This window comes from Leucoraja erinacea, chromosome 7 (assembly GCF_028641065.1).
Source record: "Leucoraja erinacea ecotype New England chromosome 7, Leri_hhj_1, whole genome shotgun sequence".
Taxonomy (NCBI): domain Eukaryota; kingdom Metazoa; phylum Chordata; class Chondrichthyes; order Rajiformes; family Rajidae; genus Leucoraja; species Leucoraja erinaceus.
The window spans coordinates 15,391,881-15,414,236 of record NC_073383.1 but is presented as its reverse complement, the minus strand read 5'-3'; the positions used below and the strand labels follow the sequence as shown (position 1 = coordinate 15,414,236).

Below are 22,356 nucleotides of genomic sequence, written 5' to 3'. Positions count from 1 at the left end.
TTTTCAGTAAATCAGATGAAATACCAAGAACATTTAATAAAGCTAAACACTAATACTTAAATTTTGGAAGGGTACATCAATACCAACGCTTAAAATGTGGATTGCAAGTATGTTGGACACCGCTCATCTTGAGGAAATGCGATTCCTCCTAATGGATAAATCAGACCAATTCATAACGAGTTGGTCTCCATTCGTCGTTTTTTTGGAATCATATGGTGCAACACAATTGTAAAAAATAACTGTTTCAGGACTGGACGAGGGTTGGTCAAGACTATAAATAATGATCTCCTTTTCTTTTCACTATTTTCTCTCTCAACTTTCTTCATTTACTCGTTTTCTTTCTTCACACACTATATATTTCACATTTTTCTATCCTTTACTATCTAACCTCTTTTTCTTATTCTCATCTTTTTTCAATGTAACAAAAAAAAAAGAAGTTGTACATAAAATGTATTATGAAAATATATATTAGGCACTTTGGTGCCATATGACTGTGCTTACTTCTAATAAAAATTTTAAATAAAAAAAATAAATAAAGCTAAACACACATTGATTGGTTTTAAAATACTTTATTTCATGTAAACTATGGGATCATTGCACATATTAAGTGTGTTATTAATGCATGATAGAATGCTTTTGATCTTCAATCAATATGGCAACGACTGTCCTGATATGCACATATATTAAAAGAAAGTCAGTTCATTTCAAAATGCAAGTCTGTAGTTATCAGGCTCCACATCCTTAAACTGCATTGTCATTGATAATATGATGACTTTTATTTTTCAAGAATTACAATCTTATAAAAGTAAAACATTAATGAGTTGGAAGGGCCAACAACCTTAAGCTCATGATGTAACAGCAGCTTGTATTTGTGTGATCATGCTTATTTATTCCAATGCTTGTTACATTGAAATAATGCTACCACATGGCAATACCAGCAACAAACAGGTCTCAATTATTTTATCACATTGTTTAAAAAGATGAAGGATCTTTGTGTTGAAACAAGAGGATGAGTACAGAGGAAAAACATGAAGTCTAATACTGTAGGTTACAACAGAGATCACTGTGTAGCCAAATTATTTAATCACAGCCTTCACAATTATAAGGTCACAGCATTTACAAGCAGTAATTAGACAATTATTTTTGTTTGTTCATTGGATGATGAATGCAATTTGGATTTTACATGGAAATATATAATTCAGACACATAAACATTATTGTGCCACTTTATTACTGACAAAAAAAATGCTGATTTTGTGGAACACAAAAGGATAATTTCAAGTGAATGAGGTATCCGATGGCCATTTGTCAATGTTTTTGTCCAGATATGCCACACATGGCTTTGCATGATTTAGTTTAGTTTAGTTTAGAAATACAGCGAGGAAATACACCGAGTCTGCGCCGACCAGCGATCCCTATACACTAGCACTATCCTACACACTAGGGACAATTTACAATCTTTACCAAAGCCAATTAACCTACAAACCTGTACGTCCTTGGAGCATGGGAGGAAACCGGAGCACCCGGAAAAAACCCACGTGGTCACAGGGAGAACATACAGACTTGTACAGAAAAGCACCTATAGTCATGATCGAACCCGGGTCTCTGGCGCTGTAAGACAGCAACTGTACCACTGAGCCACCTGATATCTGATGCCAGTTGCCCAAAAATGTGTCATGTCTAATTCCCTAAAAGTATTTGCAGCACTTTTGAGGAATGTCCCAAACCCAATAGTAGTTGCATCTTTTTTTCACTGCCTGCATGGTTTGGGAACATGTCCTTTTTGATTGATTTAAGCTTACAAATATTGTTAACTAGTTTCAAGGTTGTGGCATTGGGTTAAATTACACTGGTTAAACAGATTGAGCAGAAATATTAAAACAAAAATATTAAAAGTGCAAACTATTGCATCTCTAATTCCAAACGATTGCAAGACTTCCTGTGACAATCTGATTCTCATCGAAGTTTGTTTGAAAGTTGTTCATATTTTCAGCCAACTTTAAGGATTGTGATATCTAGTTCCTGAAAGATAAAAAAAAAATAACTGTGAAATTTATTTTGACCAGCTCGAAGAAATACACAAGGTTCTTTCTTCTTGTTTGAGGTGATCACCATTGCATTGAGAAACATAAAAACAGATATACACAATAATATGTTCAAGAAGGAACTGCAGATGCTGGAAAATCGAAGGTACACAAAAATGCTGGAGAAACTCAGCGGGTGCAGCAGCATCTATGGAGCGAAGGAAATAGGTAACGCTTCAGGCCGAAACCCTTCTTCAGGTCTGAAGAAGGGTTTTGGCCCGAAACGTTACCTATTTCCTTCGCTCCATAGATGCTGCTGCACCCGCTGAGTTTCTCCAGGATTTTTGTGTACCATACGCAATAATATGTTCGGTAGAACTGAGCAGCAAGGTCAGAGAGCCCTCTGCAGTCCTTACACAGGGTATTCTTCACATCCACACTTACAAATTTGTGGAAGTCAAAAACACCAAGTAATAAAAATGCCTCAAATCAAAGCAACAATGAAGAAGCAACACATGCAACTTACTTAACTGTGATAAAGCATTTGCATTTACAAATAAATTCTGCCTTTAAAACAAGTCAGCATGTATTATTCCAATGTGGTCCATACCCTGGGAATGGGAAGAACCATTTTGGGAAATACAAGTTTATTCCATATACTATTTTTTTTAATGTTATTCACTAAATTACTTGCAGATGGACTCAGTGGGCTGTTTTGTGCATAATGTACTGATCCGGGTGATTGTGCTTGTGTACAAGGATTTTGCTCCACGCAAAACATGTATCTTACTGTACCTGGTACATGTGACTGTAAAGAAACCATTGAAACCACTGAAATTATTTTTACATTTATCATCAACTATTTAATTCCATTGCTGAGTCGGTGATAGAGGAAGGGAATCACAGTGTGTATGTGTGTGAGAGAGGGATGGGCTAGTGAGGAATATGGCACAATAGATGTGGGTACATTAACCACACAATAATTATACATTAAATATTATAAGACAGTTACATTTGTTTCTGTTTAATTATGTTGAAGCAAGATGTTTAGGTAACAAGGGGGGGGGGGGGGTTGGGACACAAAAAATAGGTGCAAGTCCAGGTGCAGCACAGGGGAGGATGGAGAAGAAAGGGGTGAGGACGAGGGCGACAAACGGAAGGGGGGAAGGAAGAATTATTACCTAAAATCAGATAATTCAAAGTTCATACTGTTGTGTTGAGATTTGCCTAGGAGGAATGTGACATGCTGCTCCTCCAATTTGCCAGTGGGCTCACTGTGGCAATGGAGGAGGCCCAGGGGAGAAAGGCCAGTGAAGGAATGGGAAGGGGAGTTAAAATGGTGAGCAACTGGGAGATCCTGTAGGCCTTGGTGGACTGTGCAAAGTCAAAGTCAATTTTATTTGTCACATACACCCGAAGGTGCAGTGAAAAGAATTTGCAGGTTTGAAGATTGGCTCTCCGCTGTTTGCAATAGATCCAATGCACAAATCAGAATTATATAAAGATTATAGCATGAAAAGGGGTCCATTCAGTTTAACTAGCCCATACCAGCGTTGTATCAGAGGAATCTAGCTAGTCCCAATCACCTAGCCTGTCCCAATAGACCTGCAAAATTTCCCTTTCAAAGACTTATCTACCTAGTACCTGGCACACACTGGGGCTGCAGTGGGTGGAAGGTGCCAACATTCAGCATCTTTCAAGGGTTGTTAATCAAGTGGGTCATTGCACCCAATATGTTGTTGAGCTTCTTATAGAGCTGCTCTTATCCAAGTAACGGTAGAGTATTTCATCCTTTCCTGAATTTGTGGATCATGTAAAAGCGTTGGGATGTAGTGATAGATTCATTTACTGTGGGATTCTTAGCCTCCAGGTGATGAATCTGTGGAATTCATCACCACAGAAGGCTGTGGAGGCCATGTTAATGGACATTTTTAAGGCAGAGATTGATAGATTTTTGTTTAGAACGGGTGTCAGGGGTTATGGGGAGAAGGCAGAATAGGGTCAGAATAGGGTGAGACTACGTGAAGAACCCGTCAGCCCGCATGCAGAAGATGTGGTCAGACATGGTCTGCAATGGAAATTCGCTGAAGCTCCAACAAGGAGGTCGACCTGGGCTCAGAGACGCTGGCAGGTAAGGTCTCTTGAATACTAACCTCCGTAAAAACTCCGAAATGGAGCAGTCTGGTTTGGATTTACTGGCAGCATAGACTGTCTAGTATCTTTCATGGTCTCTGGAGAAGAACAGGTTGAGTCAAAAAGCCTTATACCCCAGAAAGTTCTGGGTTTTCTCAGGGAAGGATTTGGCTTTTGCAAGGTCAGTAGAGGAAATTCTGCTGTCTGATTTACAGTAGACACCTTAGCACTTTTGTGTAGTTTGCAGTCTAAACCCAATTGTGTTAGGATGGTATAGGCCGGAGGTCTACCCAATTTATGTTAATTTAGTGGAAGAGAGTTTCAAGGCTGCGGTGGGTGTGGTAAATACACCCTTTGGGGGTAAGGTTCCCATTTACATGCATACATATCATCTCTACCAAGTGAGTGGCAGATACCGCTTCACTGAGGCTGGTTTGGAGCACCAGGCCCGCACAATTAACCAAGCCAGAGGGCTTTTACTCGCAGGTTTCAGCGATCACCATGGATGCAGCGCTCTGCTCATACTCAGTATTGTTCCCAGCGGGTCATGATGTCTGTGCAAGGAGATAGAGCAAAGTCTAGGATCAGTTGACTATTAGTCTTCTGTCTGAGGCCATTTTTTGGTGGTGTCTGTCTCAGGGATTGCTGGATCTTCATGGCGGGGGGGTGATAATCACCTTTTGTCGATTATTTTATTAGCAAGTGCTTTCTCAGAAACTGCCTTGATCACATTTAGTTACCGTCTGTCTCGTCATGGACAGCAAAGCAACAATGAGGTGGAGGCTGTTGAGTGTCGGAATATTATTACATCAGTCGCATGAGATGTGCTGTCTATATTCAAATCGGAGATAGGTAAAACGGTTCGACAAACAGGTGGGGACAGATAACCTCCAAATGTTCCACTTTACAAATCATAAACGGTTGTAAGATTCAGTTTTCTGGTTGAATAATTCCTCCGTGGCAAGAGGAGCCAAGATTTCCGTACTTATGGTTCAAAGAGGAAACTATGGCTATCCAAGTGGAAACAGAGACATCTCACAATGGAAGAGCAGTCTGCCCAAGAACTAGAGGGGTATATTTATAATATTTTCTCAAGGTTGAAGAAAAATGGAGGATGCCAAATCAGGCTTGGGTTTGGCTGGTCTGATCATGTGGTTGGTAAAGATGGATAATTGTCATTCAGCAATTTAGCTGATTACAGAGGATTTAGGGCCTCAATTGATCGTGAAGATGCATACTTTTCCATATCAATACATGAGAGGCACAGATATATCTGGTCTTTTAAGGCAAGGCCAGTGTTGAAAATTTTAGGTTCTACCTAGGGGCTTGACTTCAGTCCTAGGCTATTTATAAAGATTCTAAAGTTAATGCTGCCCTACTCAGATCTAAAGGGCATTTTGACACGGAGGTTATAGACGACATGAATTATGGTAGTGCCATTTTGGCCTACTCACCCAGGGCTTCCATTGTAGATACATCTGCTGAAAGAATCTCCTATATTTGCTCGAAGACACGAGTGGTAGCCAGTTCAGCCTATTTCTCGTACATCTATCACTGCATGGTTGTATGGAAAGTTTGTGAAGAGATACATGTGAGCTACTTTAAATAGAAGTAGCAGAGGTTTGTGGTTTTTAGTTTGGGTTTAAGAGAAACGATTATGTTATAGCGCAATTGACACTGTTCTTGCTGTTTTGTCATTGTGTCTAGTTCTATAAGTGGGACAACATATGATTGGTTATTCACCCACTGTTAACGAAGGTTATGAAAGTGTCTTTTATATGAACACTCTAAAGCCTAGATTCAAAGTAGTGTGGAATGTGTAATCAGTATAAATTATTATGCAGATATTCATCAACTATATTCTAAATGTTGAAGCAGTATCTTTTAAGTTAATTATGCTCATGACAACTGATTTCAGCACAATCTCCGTCCGGATCTCTGGGTCATTTCTGACATAAGGGTAGCTATTTATGGGAATAAACTCATATAGCAAACGGGCACGGTTGTGTACAAGTTGGAGTTGACAACATACCCACCAGATCGGAGATTGGGGGTGTTTATTATGTAAAAAGGTACATTGAGCTTACTAGTACCTATGAGATGAAGGGTAGTTTCTTCATAGTCATTTAATAGTTTCACAAGAGATTGTTGCTGCAGACTATTTCAATATGGATAGAGTGTAAGCAGCTAAAAGCGGGAGTGAATTCAAATAATTTCAAGTCTTACTCTACTGGGGGGGGGGGGCTGGCTCCTTAGCAGCCAATAGAATGGATATTTCCTTTTGATCATCTTGCAACAGCAGGAGGCTCAGATGAGCGGACTTCCAGAAGTTATAAAATTTCGTTGAACATGACTGGATGATTGCAGATAGAGTTCTGTGCAGTGTTGCATGAGCTATTGTCTAACCAAAGGCACTTGGGACTGTGGTCCGATTAAGGGCAATGTACATGTATGTAAAGTTAGCATCATGTTGTTAATGGCCCATGTCTTTTCTACCATTTATGGTTTATCTGTTTAGTGTTTTTCACATACAGATTGGTTTACTGCATGAAACCACAGAAAACTTCATGTTGTCTCATCATGAGACTTTGATATAAAATAGAAAGATTAAATGAGAACTTACCGTTTGAAGTTTGATCTTTATATTATGAGAAGTTGGAGTAAGAGACTACGTGCCCTCCACTCCCAACCCTCATTCTCATAAAGATTATTCGGTAAAAGCATTATTAATCTTTCTATAGTTTAAGTTCATGCAAGTGGTCTGTGGTTTCATACAGTTGCTTTGAAGATTGACGCGCATGGGTTCTTCACGTAGCCTCTCACTCTAACTTCTCATAAAATAAAGATCAAACTTCAAACGGTAAGTTCTCGTTTAAACACTCTTGACCCAAATAAATGGAGTAACTCAGCGGGACAAGCAGCATTTCTGGAGAGAAGGAATGGGTGACGTTTCAGGTCAAGACCCTTCTTCAGAAACGTCACCCATTCCTTCTCTCCAGATTTGTTGCGTGTCCTGCTGAGTGCTCCAGTTTTTTGTGTTTATCTTAGGTGTAAACCAGCATGTGCAGTTCCTTCCTATGCTCTTGACTCTTGAATGACTAGGTCATTGCAACCTAATTTGGCGTCAGAATAAAAGATTTGCAAGATCAGTCTTTAATCTGCCAAACATGTCCACCATTCATGACTGGCTGGCATCCTGACCAATCTGCTGAAAGTGCACCACATTAAAATATAGCATTTGTGATTCTTACAAGATCTTGTAAGTGGATCGACCTTGCTGGCAACAAGCAAAAGGCACATACACAATACGGCAGCCAAAAGCTTTAGTGATTTTCCCATCCACCAGCAGAGGGAGCTGTTGGCTTGCGAAAAAATGCAGATCACTAGGTAAACCGTTACTACCTGAAACAAAACACACTTACTTTGCATTTAGGGAGATGCAGCCAAATTCCCTGGTGTGTCCTGTTTAGATTTATTTTTATCAGGACAGTATTTGTAGTTGAACATTCGCACTCACTGCTAGTCATAGAGTCATAGTGTAAAAACAGGCCCTTCAGCCATCTTGCCCACACCGGCTAACATGTCCCAGCTACACTAGTCCCACCTCCCCGCGTTTGGTCCATATTCCTCCAAACTTGTTCTATCCATGTACATGTCTAATTGCTTCTTAACCGTTGGGATAGTCCCAGCCTCAATTACCTCCTCTGACAACTTGTTCCATACAGCCACCAAAAGTTTCCCCGCAGATTCCTATTAAATCTTTTCCTCTTCACCTTGAACCTATGTCCTCTGGTCCACGATTCACCTACTCTGGGCATTGCAGTGACTGTACATCTACCCAATCTATTCCTCTCATGATTTTATAAATAAATCCAAATGGATCTGCAGTAATCCTCCCGTAGGAACGAATATAAACTGTCTGACAGACAGCACCAAACCACTGACAGCCACTTTAAGATGTAAGTGTAGTAAGGAACTGCAGATGCTGGTTTAAACCAAATATAGACACAGAAAGTGGAGTAACTCAGCTGGTTAAGCAGCATCACTGGAGAAAAGGAATTGGTGATAGAATCCTAAAGATATGTGTGCTTGTATGTACATATGCAGAAATCCGAGGCACATTGGCAACTTTGCAGGGCTGACATTAGCAGTTTCAATATATTTCCCACAAAGTTCAAGTCAATATGAAAATTCATTACAACTGCTTAGAATAATTGGGCTGCCCATTAAACACATGCTTGGTCTATTACTGTCAGTCTTTATCACATCATTATTATTACTTTTAAGAAGTTTGTGTTCATTGCATCAACGTAGCTCATCATCTTCTATTTCAGATCCTTTATCCACACTAGCTTCAATAACAACATTAAGTCAGACAAGAACAGACATTACAGTTTCTACCTTTCCTGCACGTCCGTTTGCACTGCTTTTTGTTTCTAAAATTGTTCTGATTTCCACCACACCCACTGTAGGTAAAGGTCTCACAGACGAGACTGGAATTGTTGTAGAAGTGTCTAGTTATGCGTTTGTAGCAGTTGCCTTTATCTGCCGGGGCCATGCAGATATTCTGGTAATCTGAATTCAAAGGCAAAGATACAGAAAAAATTAAGCCTGATGTATTTGAAAACCAGAAGTTGGCACTGAAATGATCTTCCATTCCAAAATTAATTGCACTCGGTAAGATTCTACAGGCTCCATTGATTATCCTGGCATGAGTTAAATAAACCAGTTTTAACAGCATACACATATGAAGAAATACCAAGAAGGATCCGATAACTTTGGGCAGCATTCCTGCATTTCTTCCATCACCAGGTCTCATCTTAATTAAAATACTTTTTTGATCTATGTTAAACAATGCTGAAATTTATCATTTTGTTCAAGTGAATGTTTAATCTCGTCTTTTGCAAACAGAACCAGATGCCAGCTTAAAAGTGGTGGGAATTATGTTTGGATGTGAATGACACAAAGAGAGGAGCAAATCATCCCGACATCAGCAACATATCTCGATTCCCACACAAAACTAATGGGAAACGGTAAATGTCTCAGCTATTCTGTCCAAATACTCTCTTGTTATAGCGACACGGTGATGCACCTGATAGAGCTGCTTCCTCACATTACCATGCACCCGGGTTCCATCCTGACCTCAGGAACTGTCAGTGCTGAGCCTGCACATTCTCCCTGGAGAGCAGGAGGATGAGGGGTGATCTTATAAAGGTGTATAAAATCACGAGAGGAATAGATCGGGTAGATGCTCCGAGTCTCTTGCCCAGCGTAGGTGAATCGAGGACCAGAAGACATAGGTTTAAGGTGAAAGGGAAAAGATTTAACAGCAATCTGAGAGGCAACCTTTTCACACAAATGGTGGTGGAAGTATGGAACAAATTGCCAGAGGAGGTAGTTTAGGCTGGGACAATCCCAACGTTTAAGAAAAGTTGGACAGGTACATGGATAGGACAGGTCTGGAGGGATATGGACCAAGGGCAGGCAGGTGACACTGGTATAGCTGGGACATGTTGGCCGGTGTGGGCAAGTTGGGCCGAGGGACCTGTTCCCATACTGTATCACTCTATAATTCTCAGTAGAACTGAGAAATGAGATGCAAGTATTAAACTGCTAGCATGGAACTGCAGATGCTGGAAAATCGAAGGTAGACAACAGTGTTGGAGAAACACAGTAGGTGCAGCTGCAACTATGAAGCGAAGGAAATAGGCAACGTTTCAGGCCAAACCCTTCGGGAAGGGTTTCAGCCCAAAACGTTGCCTATTTCCTTCGCTCCATAGATGCTGCTGCACATGCTGAGTTTCTCCAGCACTTTTGTTTACCTTCGATTTTCCAGCATCTGCGGTTCCTTCTTAAATACTTTGTCTACTCCACTGCAAAATCTCCTCAAGGTATGCCTACTTTGAAGAAGTTTTCCTCCTCCAATCGAAGCACAGTTTTACAACCTCCTCTCTGACTGCGTGATTCCCCCTTCCCTCCAACTCTACAGCCACATCCTAACCCAGACCCGATACCACAGCCACATTTGCTTCCTCGGGACTTGCCTGCGCCTCCATCTCGTACCTGGAAGGGTTTCGGCCCGAAAGGTTGCCTATTTCCTTTGCTCCATAGATGCTGTTAGCAAACCCCCAAGAACTGACTGACAATTGCATATTCTTATGGGCATTTCGCATTATGGAGAAAAATGTGGCTCTAGTTCCACTGCAATAGATGGGATATAACCTCAAAGTAGGAAGAGGCACATCCAAAAACATTTTTTGGGGGATAAAGTAGCAGAAAAAGAGGCTAACAATAAATGTGTCTCCTATGCCTGGGGAGTCTACTTGCTGGTGCCTGCACTAGCTTCCACTGATGTGGTCAGTGAGGTGGAAAGGAGGAAAAATCCCCATGATCTGGGCATTTATCGCCATTACCAAGTGTATGTGGCAAACAGTGCTGAGCAGCCAGTGCTGCTCTGAGGTGGGGTTAGAAGAATTGGGGGAGACAACAGTCCAGCAGTGGACCTCATTATCCACATTTGCCAAAATCTTCCTCTGTATTTACGCTATTTACATGGGACCACAAGACATAGGATCAGAATCAGGCCATTCAGCCCATCAAGTCTTCTCCGCCATTCGATCATGGCTGATCTATTTATCCCTCTCAACCCCCATTCTCCTGCTTTCTCCACTCTGATGCTCTTACCAATGAAGACCCTATCAATCTCCGCTTTCAAAATGTCCAGTGACATGACTTTCACAACCGTTTGTGGTAATGAATTCCACAGATTCGCCACCCTCTGGCCAAAGAAATTCTCCTCAGTTCAAGAGAGATTGTAGGCAGAGCATTCTCCATAAATGTCCAACATCTGGTGGAATTCCATTAGACGTGGGAGAAGTCCACTCCCCTTTCATGAAGGATGACGAAGCAACAACATTGAAACTCAGGTCAACAGCGCAACATTGAATCAACCGAGTTTGTCGCAGTAGACAACAAACACAATGCCATCCATTTGACTGGGTGTTTTACAAATATCTTAAACACATTGAATATGTTGAGTTTCAAAAAAAACTTTGCAGTTGGTGTGTTGGATTCATAAATGCTGTCACTCAATACCTTCTGCAGTGTTCCATTTAAACCGTATCTATCTCTTCCCTTCCAATTTACAGCGGGTAGAAAACAAAATGACAGAGGTTGAAGACAGAGGCAGTTGTCTGCTGCTGAAGCATATTTGTATTGATATCTGCAGGCTGACAACAGGATCCACAATGTCAAACCCCCAACTGTGGCAATTGCAGAAAAATTACCGACACGATTTCAAGATTACTTTCAGATAGTTATCCCTTAATAGCATGGGACCGTCGTAGCATTTTTTCATGGTTGTGTTTGAGAAAGACTCTTAATGAGGAATCGATGAATACACAAATAATTCTCGGGTAAGGTACAGCAGTCAATTAAAAAGTCAATTCCATTGACTCCATACTGATCATGAAAATGGCCACCGTACAGAAAGAGTTAAGATTGCTCCCTCAACTAAAGGTAAAATCGAAAAATTCAATGGATATCTTCCTAAGGAAGCCTGCACAAACCCTGAATAACATGCAAAGTCCAAGAATCTGGGCTTTGGCCCTCATTAACATCGTATCTTTTGCGGTATATTTATACTTGCGCAGTGTAAGTGTTTTTGTCATTTCAATATGCTTCTCGGCTCTATCACCATCATCACCTGGAGGGCATAGTTCTAAGGTGAGAGGGGCAAAATATAAAAGAAATGTGTGGTACAAGTTTTTTCACAGAGAGAAATAGGTGCCTGGAATGTGCTGCTGGTGGTGGAGGCAGATACAACGGTGGCATTTGAGAAGCTATTAGGCACATGGATATGCAGGGAATGGGAGGATATGGATCACATGCAAGCAGTGGTGATTAATTTAACAACACCATGTTCTGCATGGACATTGTGGGCCGAAGGGCCTGTTCCTATCCTGCACTGGTCTATGTTCTAATTGAACATTGTCACTGTAGTGCCAGTTGTCTCATTAGTCATCACCCAAATTCGCTCCCTGGGATTTCAATTAAGCAATAAAGCCAGGTTGACAAGGGGGAAAATAAATGGATGTGGAGTTCAAGGAAATAAATTTGTCAAAGGCTGCTGCAGCTTCAGAGGACTCCTGAGTCAAGGCTCCTTAGTCTTCGCACCACTTATTGCTACTGAATTTCACAGTAGATTTAGATTCACATGAGTATACTGTCATTTTCGTAGAATGACATTCTAGATTTGCATGAAGCCCACAGAGTAAGCTGTATACCTATATTAATGATAAATACAGCAATATGATAAACTGTACTCATCATACAGTTCCATCATACTGCAAAACAGTAGAATTGTATAAAGATTGAAGTGCAATCTGAAGGAGGGTAAAACATAGAAACATAGAAACCTAAAAATTAGGTGCAGGAGTAGGCCATTCGGCCCTTCGAGCCTGCACCGCCATTCAATATGATCATGGCTGATCATCCAACTCAGTATCCCGTACCTGCCTTCTCTCCATACCCTCTGATCCCCTACAATACTAAAGTGCAATAATTGAATAAGTGAATTAGATAGAATTAAGAGTAAGAGTCCGTTAGCAGCATCTCCGGGAAGGGGGTGTGAAAAAGGTGATAGGTTCAGGTGTCTCATAGCAGTGGGGGAACAGCTGCTCTTAAGTCTGGGCATCTGGGTATCCAAACTCTATCCAAGATAGAAGAGAGAAAAGGGAATGGCCGGGATGGCAAACATCCTTGATGAATTTGGGGAGAAGGCAGAAGAAACGGGTTAGGAGGGAGACAAAAATGCTTGAGAAACTGAGCGGGTGCAGCAGCATCTATGGAGCGAGGGAAATAGACAACGTTTCGTGCCAAAACCCTTCTTCAGACAGGTTAGGAGGGAGAGACAGATCAGCTATTGGAGATGCAACACCTGTCCCTTTACCTTCCCCCTCGACTCCATCCAAGGACCCAAACAGTCTTTCCAGGTGAGGCAAAGGTTTGCTTGCACCTCCTCCAACCTCATCTATTGTATCCGCTGTTCCGGGTGTCAACCTCTCTACACTGGCGAGACCAAACGCAGACTCGGCGATCTTTCGCTGAACACCTCCGCTTAGTCCGTTTTAACCTATCTGATCTCCCGGTTCTCAGCATTTCAACTCCCCCTCCCATTCCCAATCTGACCTTTCTGTCCTAGGCCTCCTCCATTAACAGTGTGAGGCCCAGCACAAATTGGAGGAACAGCACCTCATATTTTGCTTAGGTAGTTTACACCCCAACGGTATAAACATTGATTTCTCTAACTTCAGATACCCCTGCTTTCTCTCTTTATCCCCTCCCCCTTCCCAATTCTCCCACCAGTCTTACTGTCTCCGATTCTTTCTTTGGCCTTCCATGACATCAGTCTGAAGAAGGGTCTCAACCTGAAAAGTCACCCATTCCTTCTCTCTAGAGATACTGCCTGACCCGCTGATTATTCCAGCATTTCGTGTCTACGATAGATCAGCCATGATTGAATGGCGGAGTAGACTTGATGGGATGAATGGCCTAATTCTACTCCTATTCCTTATGACCTTATGATATATCCAGCCTTGGTGATGCATCGTGCCGTCACGATGGACTGGATGGAAAGAAGCAATAAGCCTCTAATGGACTGGACAATGTCTACCACTATGTGCTAGGTCAGACGGTAGCAAAACTGCCATACCAGGCAGAGATGCACCCTATCAGAATACTTTCACAGCGCATGTGTAGACATTCAAGAGAATCCTCTGACATTTCAAATCTTCTCAGATGCCTAAGAAAGTAAATTCACTGATGCGCTCTCTTGATCACCACATCATTATGAAGGGAGCTGGTTAGGTTTCTGGTGACAAACATGCCTAGGACCTTGAATCTGTTGACCATCTCTACAGCAGCTCCATTGATGAGGGCAGGGTTGGCAAGGACAGGGTTGAATTCATCCCACTCTCCACCCTGCCTTATCTCAACAAACAATGATTTCATTTTGCTGACGTTAAGGATTAGATTGTTATTCGGACACCAAGACACAAGATTCCCAATTTATTTCCTATCTCAGTCTCATCTTTGTTGTTGATCTGGCTGAAAATAGAAGGTTCCTAAAGCAAACACTCAATCTTCATTTGTGGAGATACAAAGTCTGCAAACTATTTAGGATACTTATATAATGGCCAAGTCAGTTTTCGTTTATAACTGTTCAGACATCCTTACCTTAAAACCTGGAAACATTTATTTTAACTAATTTAGTATTCCAGGATGTCCTTATTTGAAAGCACCCATCACCAGACTCAGGAACAGCTACTTCCCCTTCGCTATCAGGCTTCCGAATGGTCCTTCCATAAACTGCGGTACTGTCCAATTCACCTCTTCCTCATGTGGACATTGGAATTTGTCTATGGACCTGATGTGCTACAATGCTGAGAATTGTATTCTGCATTCTGTATCTTCCCCTTTGTTCCATTTATTGCTCGAGTTTGACCATATTGTAATATGTGTCATGTATCTGATCTGTTTGGATAGCATGAAAAACAAAGCTTTTCATTGCACCTCCTTAGACAGGACAATTATAAACCTAAATCTTATTTCTCACAATGCCAGCATTATTTTAAAGTTCAACACTATGATTACTTTGTGCTTGTAAAATCGGCACTGGCAAGATCCATCTTCTATCTCAGTGCCTGTTTCCATTTGCAAATTACTGTTCCCACTTGCATATTCCTAAATTTAGTTTGCCATTTGTATTTTCAGTATCATCATTAGCAATCGTTGCCCATGCTATAGAAAGGACTGTTCTGAATGGGAGTAAGGGGTGTATGCTTTGTAAATAAAATAGTTAAAAAACTTCACAGAAAACAACTTGAATTTGAGATAATCATTTCCTAGTGGAATGTCATTTAAATTAGAATATTAAATTTTGTATCAGAAATTAATGAAGCTTTGATTTCAAAATAAATCAAAATACTTTCCTCTTAAGTCATTAATTTATTGTGTATTAAGCAGAGTCGCATTTATGTTGCTGTTGGAAATGGAATCGATTAAACTGTGCTTGGGATTTATTCTATCGTTTATCACAGAAATTCACAAATCCTCAGCTCTCTTGCAAACTTAGATGAAAGCTAAGGGTGGTGTTTAATGTAATACAGCAGCAGAAGCTAGTGTGATAGATTATTGTTACTATCACTTATAGATGTGGCATGTGCCACTCATGCAGTTGTCTCCTGAATCATTTCCCACCTCGAACTCTTCCATCATCTCTCAGTTCCCAGTACAAAATGTGACTGCAGTGAAAGAAATGTATACAAACTTGGTGATGATCTTGAAATTCTGTCCAATCTCAGTATGTGGCTGCTGCCAACATAAAAAGGTATACATTACAACTGGATTGTTTAGAGGTACAGCGTGAAAACAGGCCCTTCGACCCACTGAGTCTGCGCTGATCAACGATAACCCGTATAATCCTCCTATCCTACACACAAGGGACAATTTACAGAAGCTAATTAACTTACAAACCTGCACATCTTTGGAATGTGGGATGAAACCAGAGCACCAGGAGAAAACCCATGCAATTACAGGGAAAAGGTACAAACTAGATACAGACAGCACCCATGATCAGGATCGAACCCTGGTCTCAGGTACTGCAAGGCAGCAACTCTACTGCTGCACCACTGTGCCACCATGTTAAAAAAGATGAGCTGATGATCCCAATTGAATTCAACACTATCAAGGAGCATAGAGGAATCAATTCAATGGTGAGTGTCAGTTTCACTGTGAGCAGCACCCTCCTACCTTTGGGAGTTAGGATTGCAAAATCATTGACTGAAAAATGTCAATAAAGTACCAGCACAATGCACATGGCCTTCCTGGATAAAGGACTACTTGCCCACCACAGCTGATCCCTAATTCAATTGTTGTGAAACAGGTTACATATAATGAAACATAGAACAGTACAGCACAGGAATGGGCACTTTGGCCCACAATGTTTGTGCCGAACATGATGCCTAGCTGAACTGAGCTCATCTGCCCGCACATGAACCGTGCCCCTCTATTCCCTGCATTACCATGCGCCTATCCAAAAGTCTCTTAAACGCCACAATTGTATCTGCCTCCACCATCATCCCAGGCAATGTGTTCGATGTCCCCACCATCTTCTACGTTAAAAACTTGTTCCACACATCATTAAACTTTACCCCTCTCACCTTTTAGCTATAACTACATATTTCTACCCTGAGAAAAAGATTTTGTCTACCCAATCTATGTTTCCCATAATTTTATATACTTCAATCAAGTCACTTCTCAAACTCCGACTTTCCAAAGAAAATAATTCAAGTTTATCCAACCTCTTCCTGTATTTGAAGCCCTCTAATCCAGGCAGCCTTCTGTTAAATGTCCTCTGCACCTTCTCCAAATCTTCCACATCTTTCCTGTTATGGGGAGATCAGAACTGCACGCAATATTCCAAGAGCGGCCTAACCAAAGTCCTACAGAGCTACATGACTTCCCTAGTCTTGTGCTCAATGCAATGAAGGAAATTGAGGAGTCTTTTACTTTGTGACACCACAGACTATGAACCCTACTGATTATTTCACATGATTTTCAATGAGAAAGGAGCATGATGATTCACAAAAACAGCACAGGCCAATGTTTGAATTGTCCACACATGAATATTCTGGATGGGAGTAAGCATGGGTGCAATAAAAGCAACAACAGGATGACACATGATTATTCATATGGTCAGTAACCATAGAAACCCCCAACATCTGCAGAGAAAATATAACAATCCTTTCTCTTCTTTATTTTTTCCCACTTACATCATCCTTTCAGAAGTCAAATAAAATTTCAACCCAGTTTACCTCATTCAGTTGTAAGTCAGGTCATGTCACTTTTATTTCTTTAGCACATTTAAAAAACAACTCTCGTTGACCAAAGTGCTTTACATTGGTGGAGGTACTAACATTATGCAACAGTGGTTCATAGATTAAGTACATACATAAATATATACATATAGCCCTGGGTACTTTAATTTTTAAGTCATTGGGATACTTTATTTTTTCATTACCAAATGTAAAACAGCACCACCAGCTCAGTGGTCACCTTGTCTGATCCCTTTTCCCTTGTAAACTTTAGTGCAAACTTCATTTGGGACTTCATCTCGGGATTTGGTGTTGGAAAAGTTCAGAGCCAGGAATTAAATGATTAATTGTTAGATTCAAGTCAAAAGAAATGTATTTATAATTTAATTGGAAACACTCCAGTGTTTAAATCAAGCATACTTGGTACAGTTTTACTGCATGAACAATATCAATTCAACAATATCAGTTTCATTTTTGTATCTTTCAACTTGGCAAAAGTGAACTATGAGGAATGCCCACGAGAATAGCATCTTAAAGTGTTAAAGTGACCCATAGCTTCAACATGTAGCTTGCTTTTGTAAACATTTGTATCTAGGTGTCAGCAACCATTGCTTTTGGCCCAAGTGTATTTTCATTAGAGAATATACACTCATCCGCAGGCAATTTTTATTTCCTGATCGATTTAGATGGAAAGGAATTAACACTGACTAGATATTGATGCTTGGTTAATCCATGCCTACATTAACACAATGCCATCTGCCTTACACAGCGCAAAGAACATTCATTTCTTAAGCTATATTTTACCATGGTCTTAATTAAAGTTAAACAACATTATTTTCAATTGACAAATAATGTTACAGAACTTTACTATATAAATTATCTGGCTCACTACATTGACTAGTGCTTAAACATGTTACTCAGAAAGAATTGGATCTGAAGGAAATCCATCTTAGACAAATACGGAGCCCCATAATAGAAACAAAATAGGTGCAGGAGTAGGCCATTCGGCCCATCGAGCCAGCACCGCCATTCAATGTGATCATGACTGATCAGCCAAAAATTAGTACTCCGTTCCTGCTTTTACCCCATATCCCTTGATTCCTTTAGCCCGAAGAGATAAATCTAACTCTAACCAAAACTCTAACTAATCTGCCTCTGCCATCAAAATGAAAGACAACTAACTCTAAAATCTAACCAGATCTAACGAATCTGCCTCTGTGATCAAAATGAAAGACAAGACATAATACGTACCCCCATTATTTAGTGACCTACCATCATAATATGTTTTACTTCTTGTGTCTGCAAAGCATTTTAAGTCAATGAGGGTTTGGTACAATCCACATAAATGCATTTTTATTTCTTAAAACCTTATCAAAATTATAAGGTACTTTGGGAATATCTTTGACATATCTATTCAACTTTTAATACACAAATTCAGGAAAAAGATAACAGTCCCCACAGTGAAGATGTGGATTACTGAAATGTCCGAGACACTACATTTAGAAAAAAATTAGGCTTGCTTTGGCTGATAAAGTAGACCAATTCTTCAAAACATGGTCTCCTGTCACTGAATTTCTTCAACAACAGAATGGTTGAACACAAATTTAAAACCGATGCTTGGGATGGGTGAGCGGGGGTGGGGGAGGACAGTGGGGCACATCTCCATTTTAATTTTTTTTTTCTCTTTTTTCTTCTTGCACTTCTTTGGTAGATCAGGGGTCTTTCTTTTCTCTCTTTTGCATCTTTCTTCTTTTTCTTCATTCTTTCCTTTTTCCACTTTTTCTCAATTTACGTATCAATTTATAAAACGTTAAAAATGAAGCTGTACGACAATTGTATAACTCATGCCGATTGCTTTATTCTTGTACAATTGCTTCTAATAAAATAAATATCATGTTATCATTTCAACAATTAAAATTTAAATTGAAGGATAATCAATATTTTAAATATATACAGGTATGTGACTTTATGAAGAAATATATACATAGATTTCAAAATATATTTTTAGACCCTTTAGAAGAAGCAATGAATATTAAGGCTGATTCACAAAAATTAATATCATACTTTTATAATAATATATTAAATAGAGAATCACCCTCAACAGAAGCACAAAGGGAAGATTGGGAACATGAGCTAATGATAAAGATCTCGAAGGATAGATGGGAAAAGTATTTGATGAATACACATAACTTCTATTAATGCAAGACATAATTTAATTCAATTCAAATTATTACATAGACTATATTATTCAAAAACGAGGTTGAATAAATTTTATCCAAACGTCTCTCCCAGATGCGATAAATGTTTGTTTCAAAACGCTAATATAACATATTCATTTGTAGGATGTACAAAGTTGAATACATTTTGGAGTGATATATTTGATATATTTACAAAGCTTTTCAAGTCAAGAATAGAACCCAAAATGGAATGGATTATATTTGGAATAATAGGAGAAGATATCAATTTAAATAAAGACCAAAATGTTTTTTTTAATTATGGGTTAATAATTGGAAAGAAATTGATACTTAAATTTTGGAAAAATACAACCATACCAACTGTTAAAATGTGGATTAGGAATATGATGGACTAAGCACGCCTTGAAGAAATGAGACTCCGACTAATAGATAAATATGACCAATTCTTAAGGAGTTGGTCTCCTTTCATCGACTTTTTGGAATCATGTGATGCAGCGGTACCGTAAAGATTGCTGATTTCAGTTCATGACGTGGATAGATCTACATCTCCGAATACAGATTTGAAAAATTCTCTTTTAAGAGGCCTTCTCTTCTATTTCTACTTTTCACTTTCTCTCTTCCTTTTTTATTTTTTATATACACACTTCACGTTTTTCTACTCTCTACCATCTATTTTTCCACTTTTTCTTCTTTCTATTGTTTTCTTTTTCTTGTCTTGCTTACTTCCATCTCATAACATAAAACTAGAGGTTGTACATGGAATGGATTATGGTATGACATAGTTGGCACCTAAAATTAGGTTCCACTGTACTGTTTTGTACTGTATTAACTTCTAATAAAATAAACAAAAAAAATAAAATAAATAAAATAAATATTAAAAAAAATACTTTTAATACACCAAATCTCCAAATGATAGCAAGCTTGAAAAGGGGCAAGCCAGTTAGAACGGAGACGAGGGAACACTTTTTCACACAGAGAGTTGTGAGTGTGTAATTCTCTGCCTCAGAGGGTGGTGGAGGCCGGTTCGCAGGATACTTTAAGGAGAGAGCTGGATAGGGCTCTTAAATATAGCAGAGTCAGGGGATATGGGGAGAAGGCAGGAATGGGGTACAGATTGGGAATAATCAGCCATGATCACATTGAATGGCGGTGCTGGCTCGAACGGCCGAATGGCCTACTCCTGCACCAATTGTCTATTGTCAAATAATTGAGGATAATTTTGCTTACCTTTCTTTTGGCATATTTTCAGACAATGTTTCTCAGTTCTGAAGTTATTCCTGTTTCCCAAGCAACCTCCATATATAAACAGCTCACACTTCTTAGTAGATTTATTATAGAAGTACCGACGAAAATACGCTCGACATGGGCCACTAATAGATTCCAAATCACAGGGGTTTCGCTGATCTGTTAAAGAAATACACGATGATATTACTAATATTGCTCAACAATAACTTTAACATTTATTAAAATATATATACTATGTGTTAATATTCAGCCATCAATCCTGAAAAAGTGCAGAAAATATTTACGAGGACGTTGCTGGGACTCAAAGGAGTGAGCTATGGGAAGAGGTTGGACAGACTAGGACTTTATTCCTTAGAAAACAAAAGTCTGAGGGAGCATCTTCTGGAGGTGCATCAAATCATGAGGGGAATAGAAAGGGTGAAGGCACAGAACATTCTGCCCAGGGTAAGGGAATCAAGAACCAGAGGACTTAAGTTTGAGGTGAGAGGGGGAAGATTTAATGAATCCTGGGGAGCGACTTTTCATTCAGAGGCTGGTCAGTATATGAAACAAGCTGCCAGAGGAGGTAGTTGAGGCAGGTACAAAAACAGCATTTAAATGTCACGGACAGGAACATACGAACATACAAACTCTTTTTTAGATAGGAAAGTTTTAGAGGAATATGGCCAAACCCAGGCAAATGGGGCTCGTTTAGATGGGGCATCCTAATAGGCCAACAAGTCCAGACTGAGTCCCAACAGAGAATCCTATTAATCCTACTCCTCTTATCTCCCCGTAGTCTAGTAAATTATTCTCTCTTTCAAGTGCATAAACTCCTGATAGTTTTGTTGTAAATTAGGGACATTTACTATAGCCAATTAACTGGAATGCATGAGGAACCCGGAGCACTGAGTAATCTCACGGGGCCACAGGGAGGATCATGGAAACTCCACCAAGACAGCATCTGAGGTCAGGATCAAAACCAAGTCTCTGAGCCAGCAGTCCAACTTCTGTCTCAGTTGCTGCCCTGGTGTCGTGCCTGTTTTTAATGATCTTTTATGAAGAGCATGAAGCATGACATAGCTAAACCAAATGGGTGGCAGGTTGGCGCAGCTGTAGAATTGCTGCCTTACAGCGCCAGAGTCCCGTGTTCAATCCTGCTGCCTGTATGTATGTAGTTTGTACCTTCTCCCCGTGACCTGCGTGGCTTTTTTCCAGGTGCTCCGGTTTCATCCCACACCAAAGACTCACACGTTTCGTAGGTTAATTGACTTGGTAAAATTATAATTTCTCTCTTGTGTGCGTAGGATAGTGTTGGTGTGCAGGGATCGCTGGTCGGAGCGGACTTTGTGGGCTGAGAGCCTGTTTCCGTGTTGTATCTCTGAACTAACTCTGAACTGAACTAAACTAAAAGCTGAGGTTAGTGGTTTTTCAATTTTCTGGTTGTTATGTTGCTTGATATTGTGCAAGATCCGGACACATAGAGCCTCCATCAGGAAAGAATTAGTAATGCATGTTTTCACCATAACTGTTTAATTATTAAAACATTATTGCACAGCACGAATTGGGACTCATGTCTTGGCCAATAAACCGAAGAATTAAGACAGACAGTTAACTCTTGCCTGAGGAGTGGAATATGTCACTGTTGACTCAGCCTGGCTTTTAGCAACACATCTAGACCCAGACCCATGAAGCAGGGGAAGGCAAAAAATTAAAAGATCAATTTCATATCAAGCAATGAATCTAAATATACTGGAGTAATGATGAGTTACAGTTGGCGGTTATGATTAACAATTAATCTTTATATGATCTGAACTAGTTCAACAGAACGTTTTAGCTTCTACAGTGGTGCAGCGGTAGAGTTGCTGCCTTACAGCAAATGCAGTGCTGGAGACCCGGGTTTGAT

The 22,356-nt window shown here is 40.0% G+C and overlaps 1 protein-coding gene across 1 annotated transcript in view; it reads right to left on the bottom strand.

Moving 5' to 3' along the window:
* Window positions 1–553: 553 nt before the first annotated feature.
* The window catches only part of LOC129698670 (carboxypeptidase inhibitor SmCI-like), a 43,363-nt gene continuing 21,560 nt past the window's right edge, over window positions 554–22,356 (bottom strand). The window contains exons 3-5 of the mRNA XM_055637823.1: window positions 20,454–20,630; window positions 8,558–8,731; window positions 554–2,021 (exon numbers count right to left, since the gene is read on the bottom strand). Of these exons, the coding sequence (XP_055493798.1) occupies window positions 1,999–2,021; window positions 8,558–8,731; window positions 20,454–20,630 (374 nt within the window). The 3' untranslated portion in view covers window positions 554–1,998. The remainder of the gene's footprint in view (window positions 2,022–8,557; window positions 8,732–20,453; window positions 20,631–22,356) is intronic.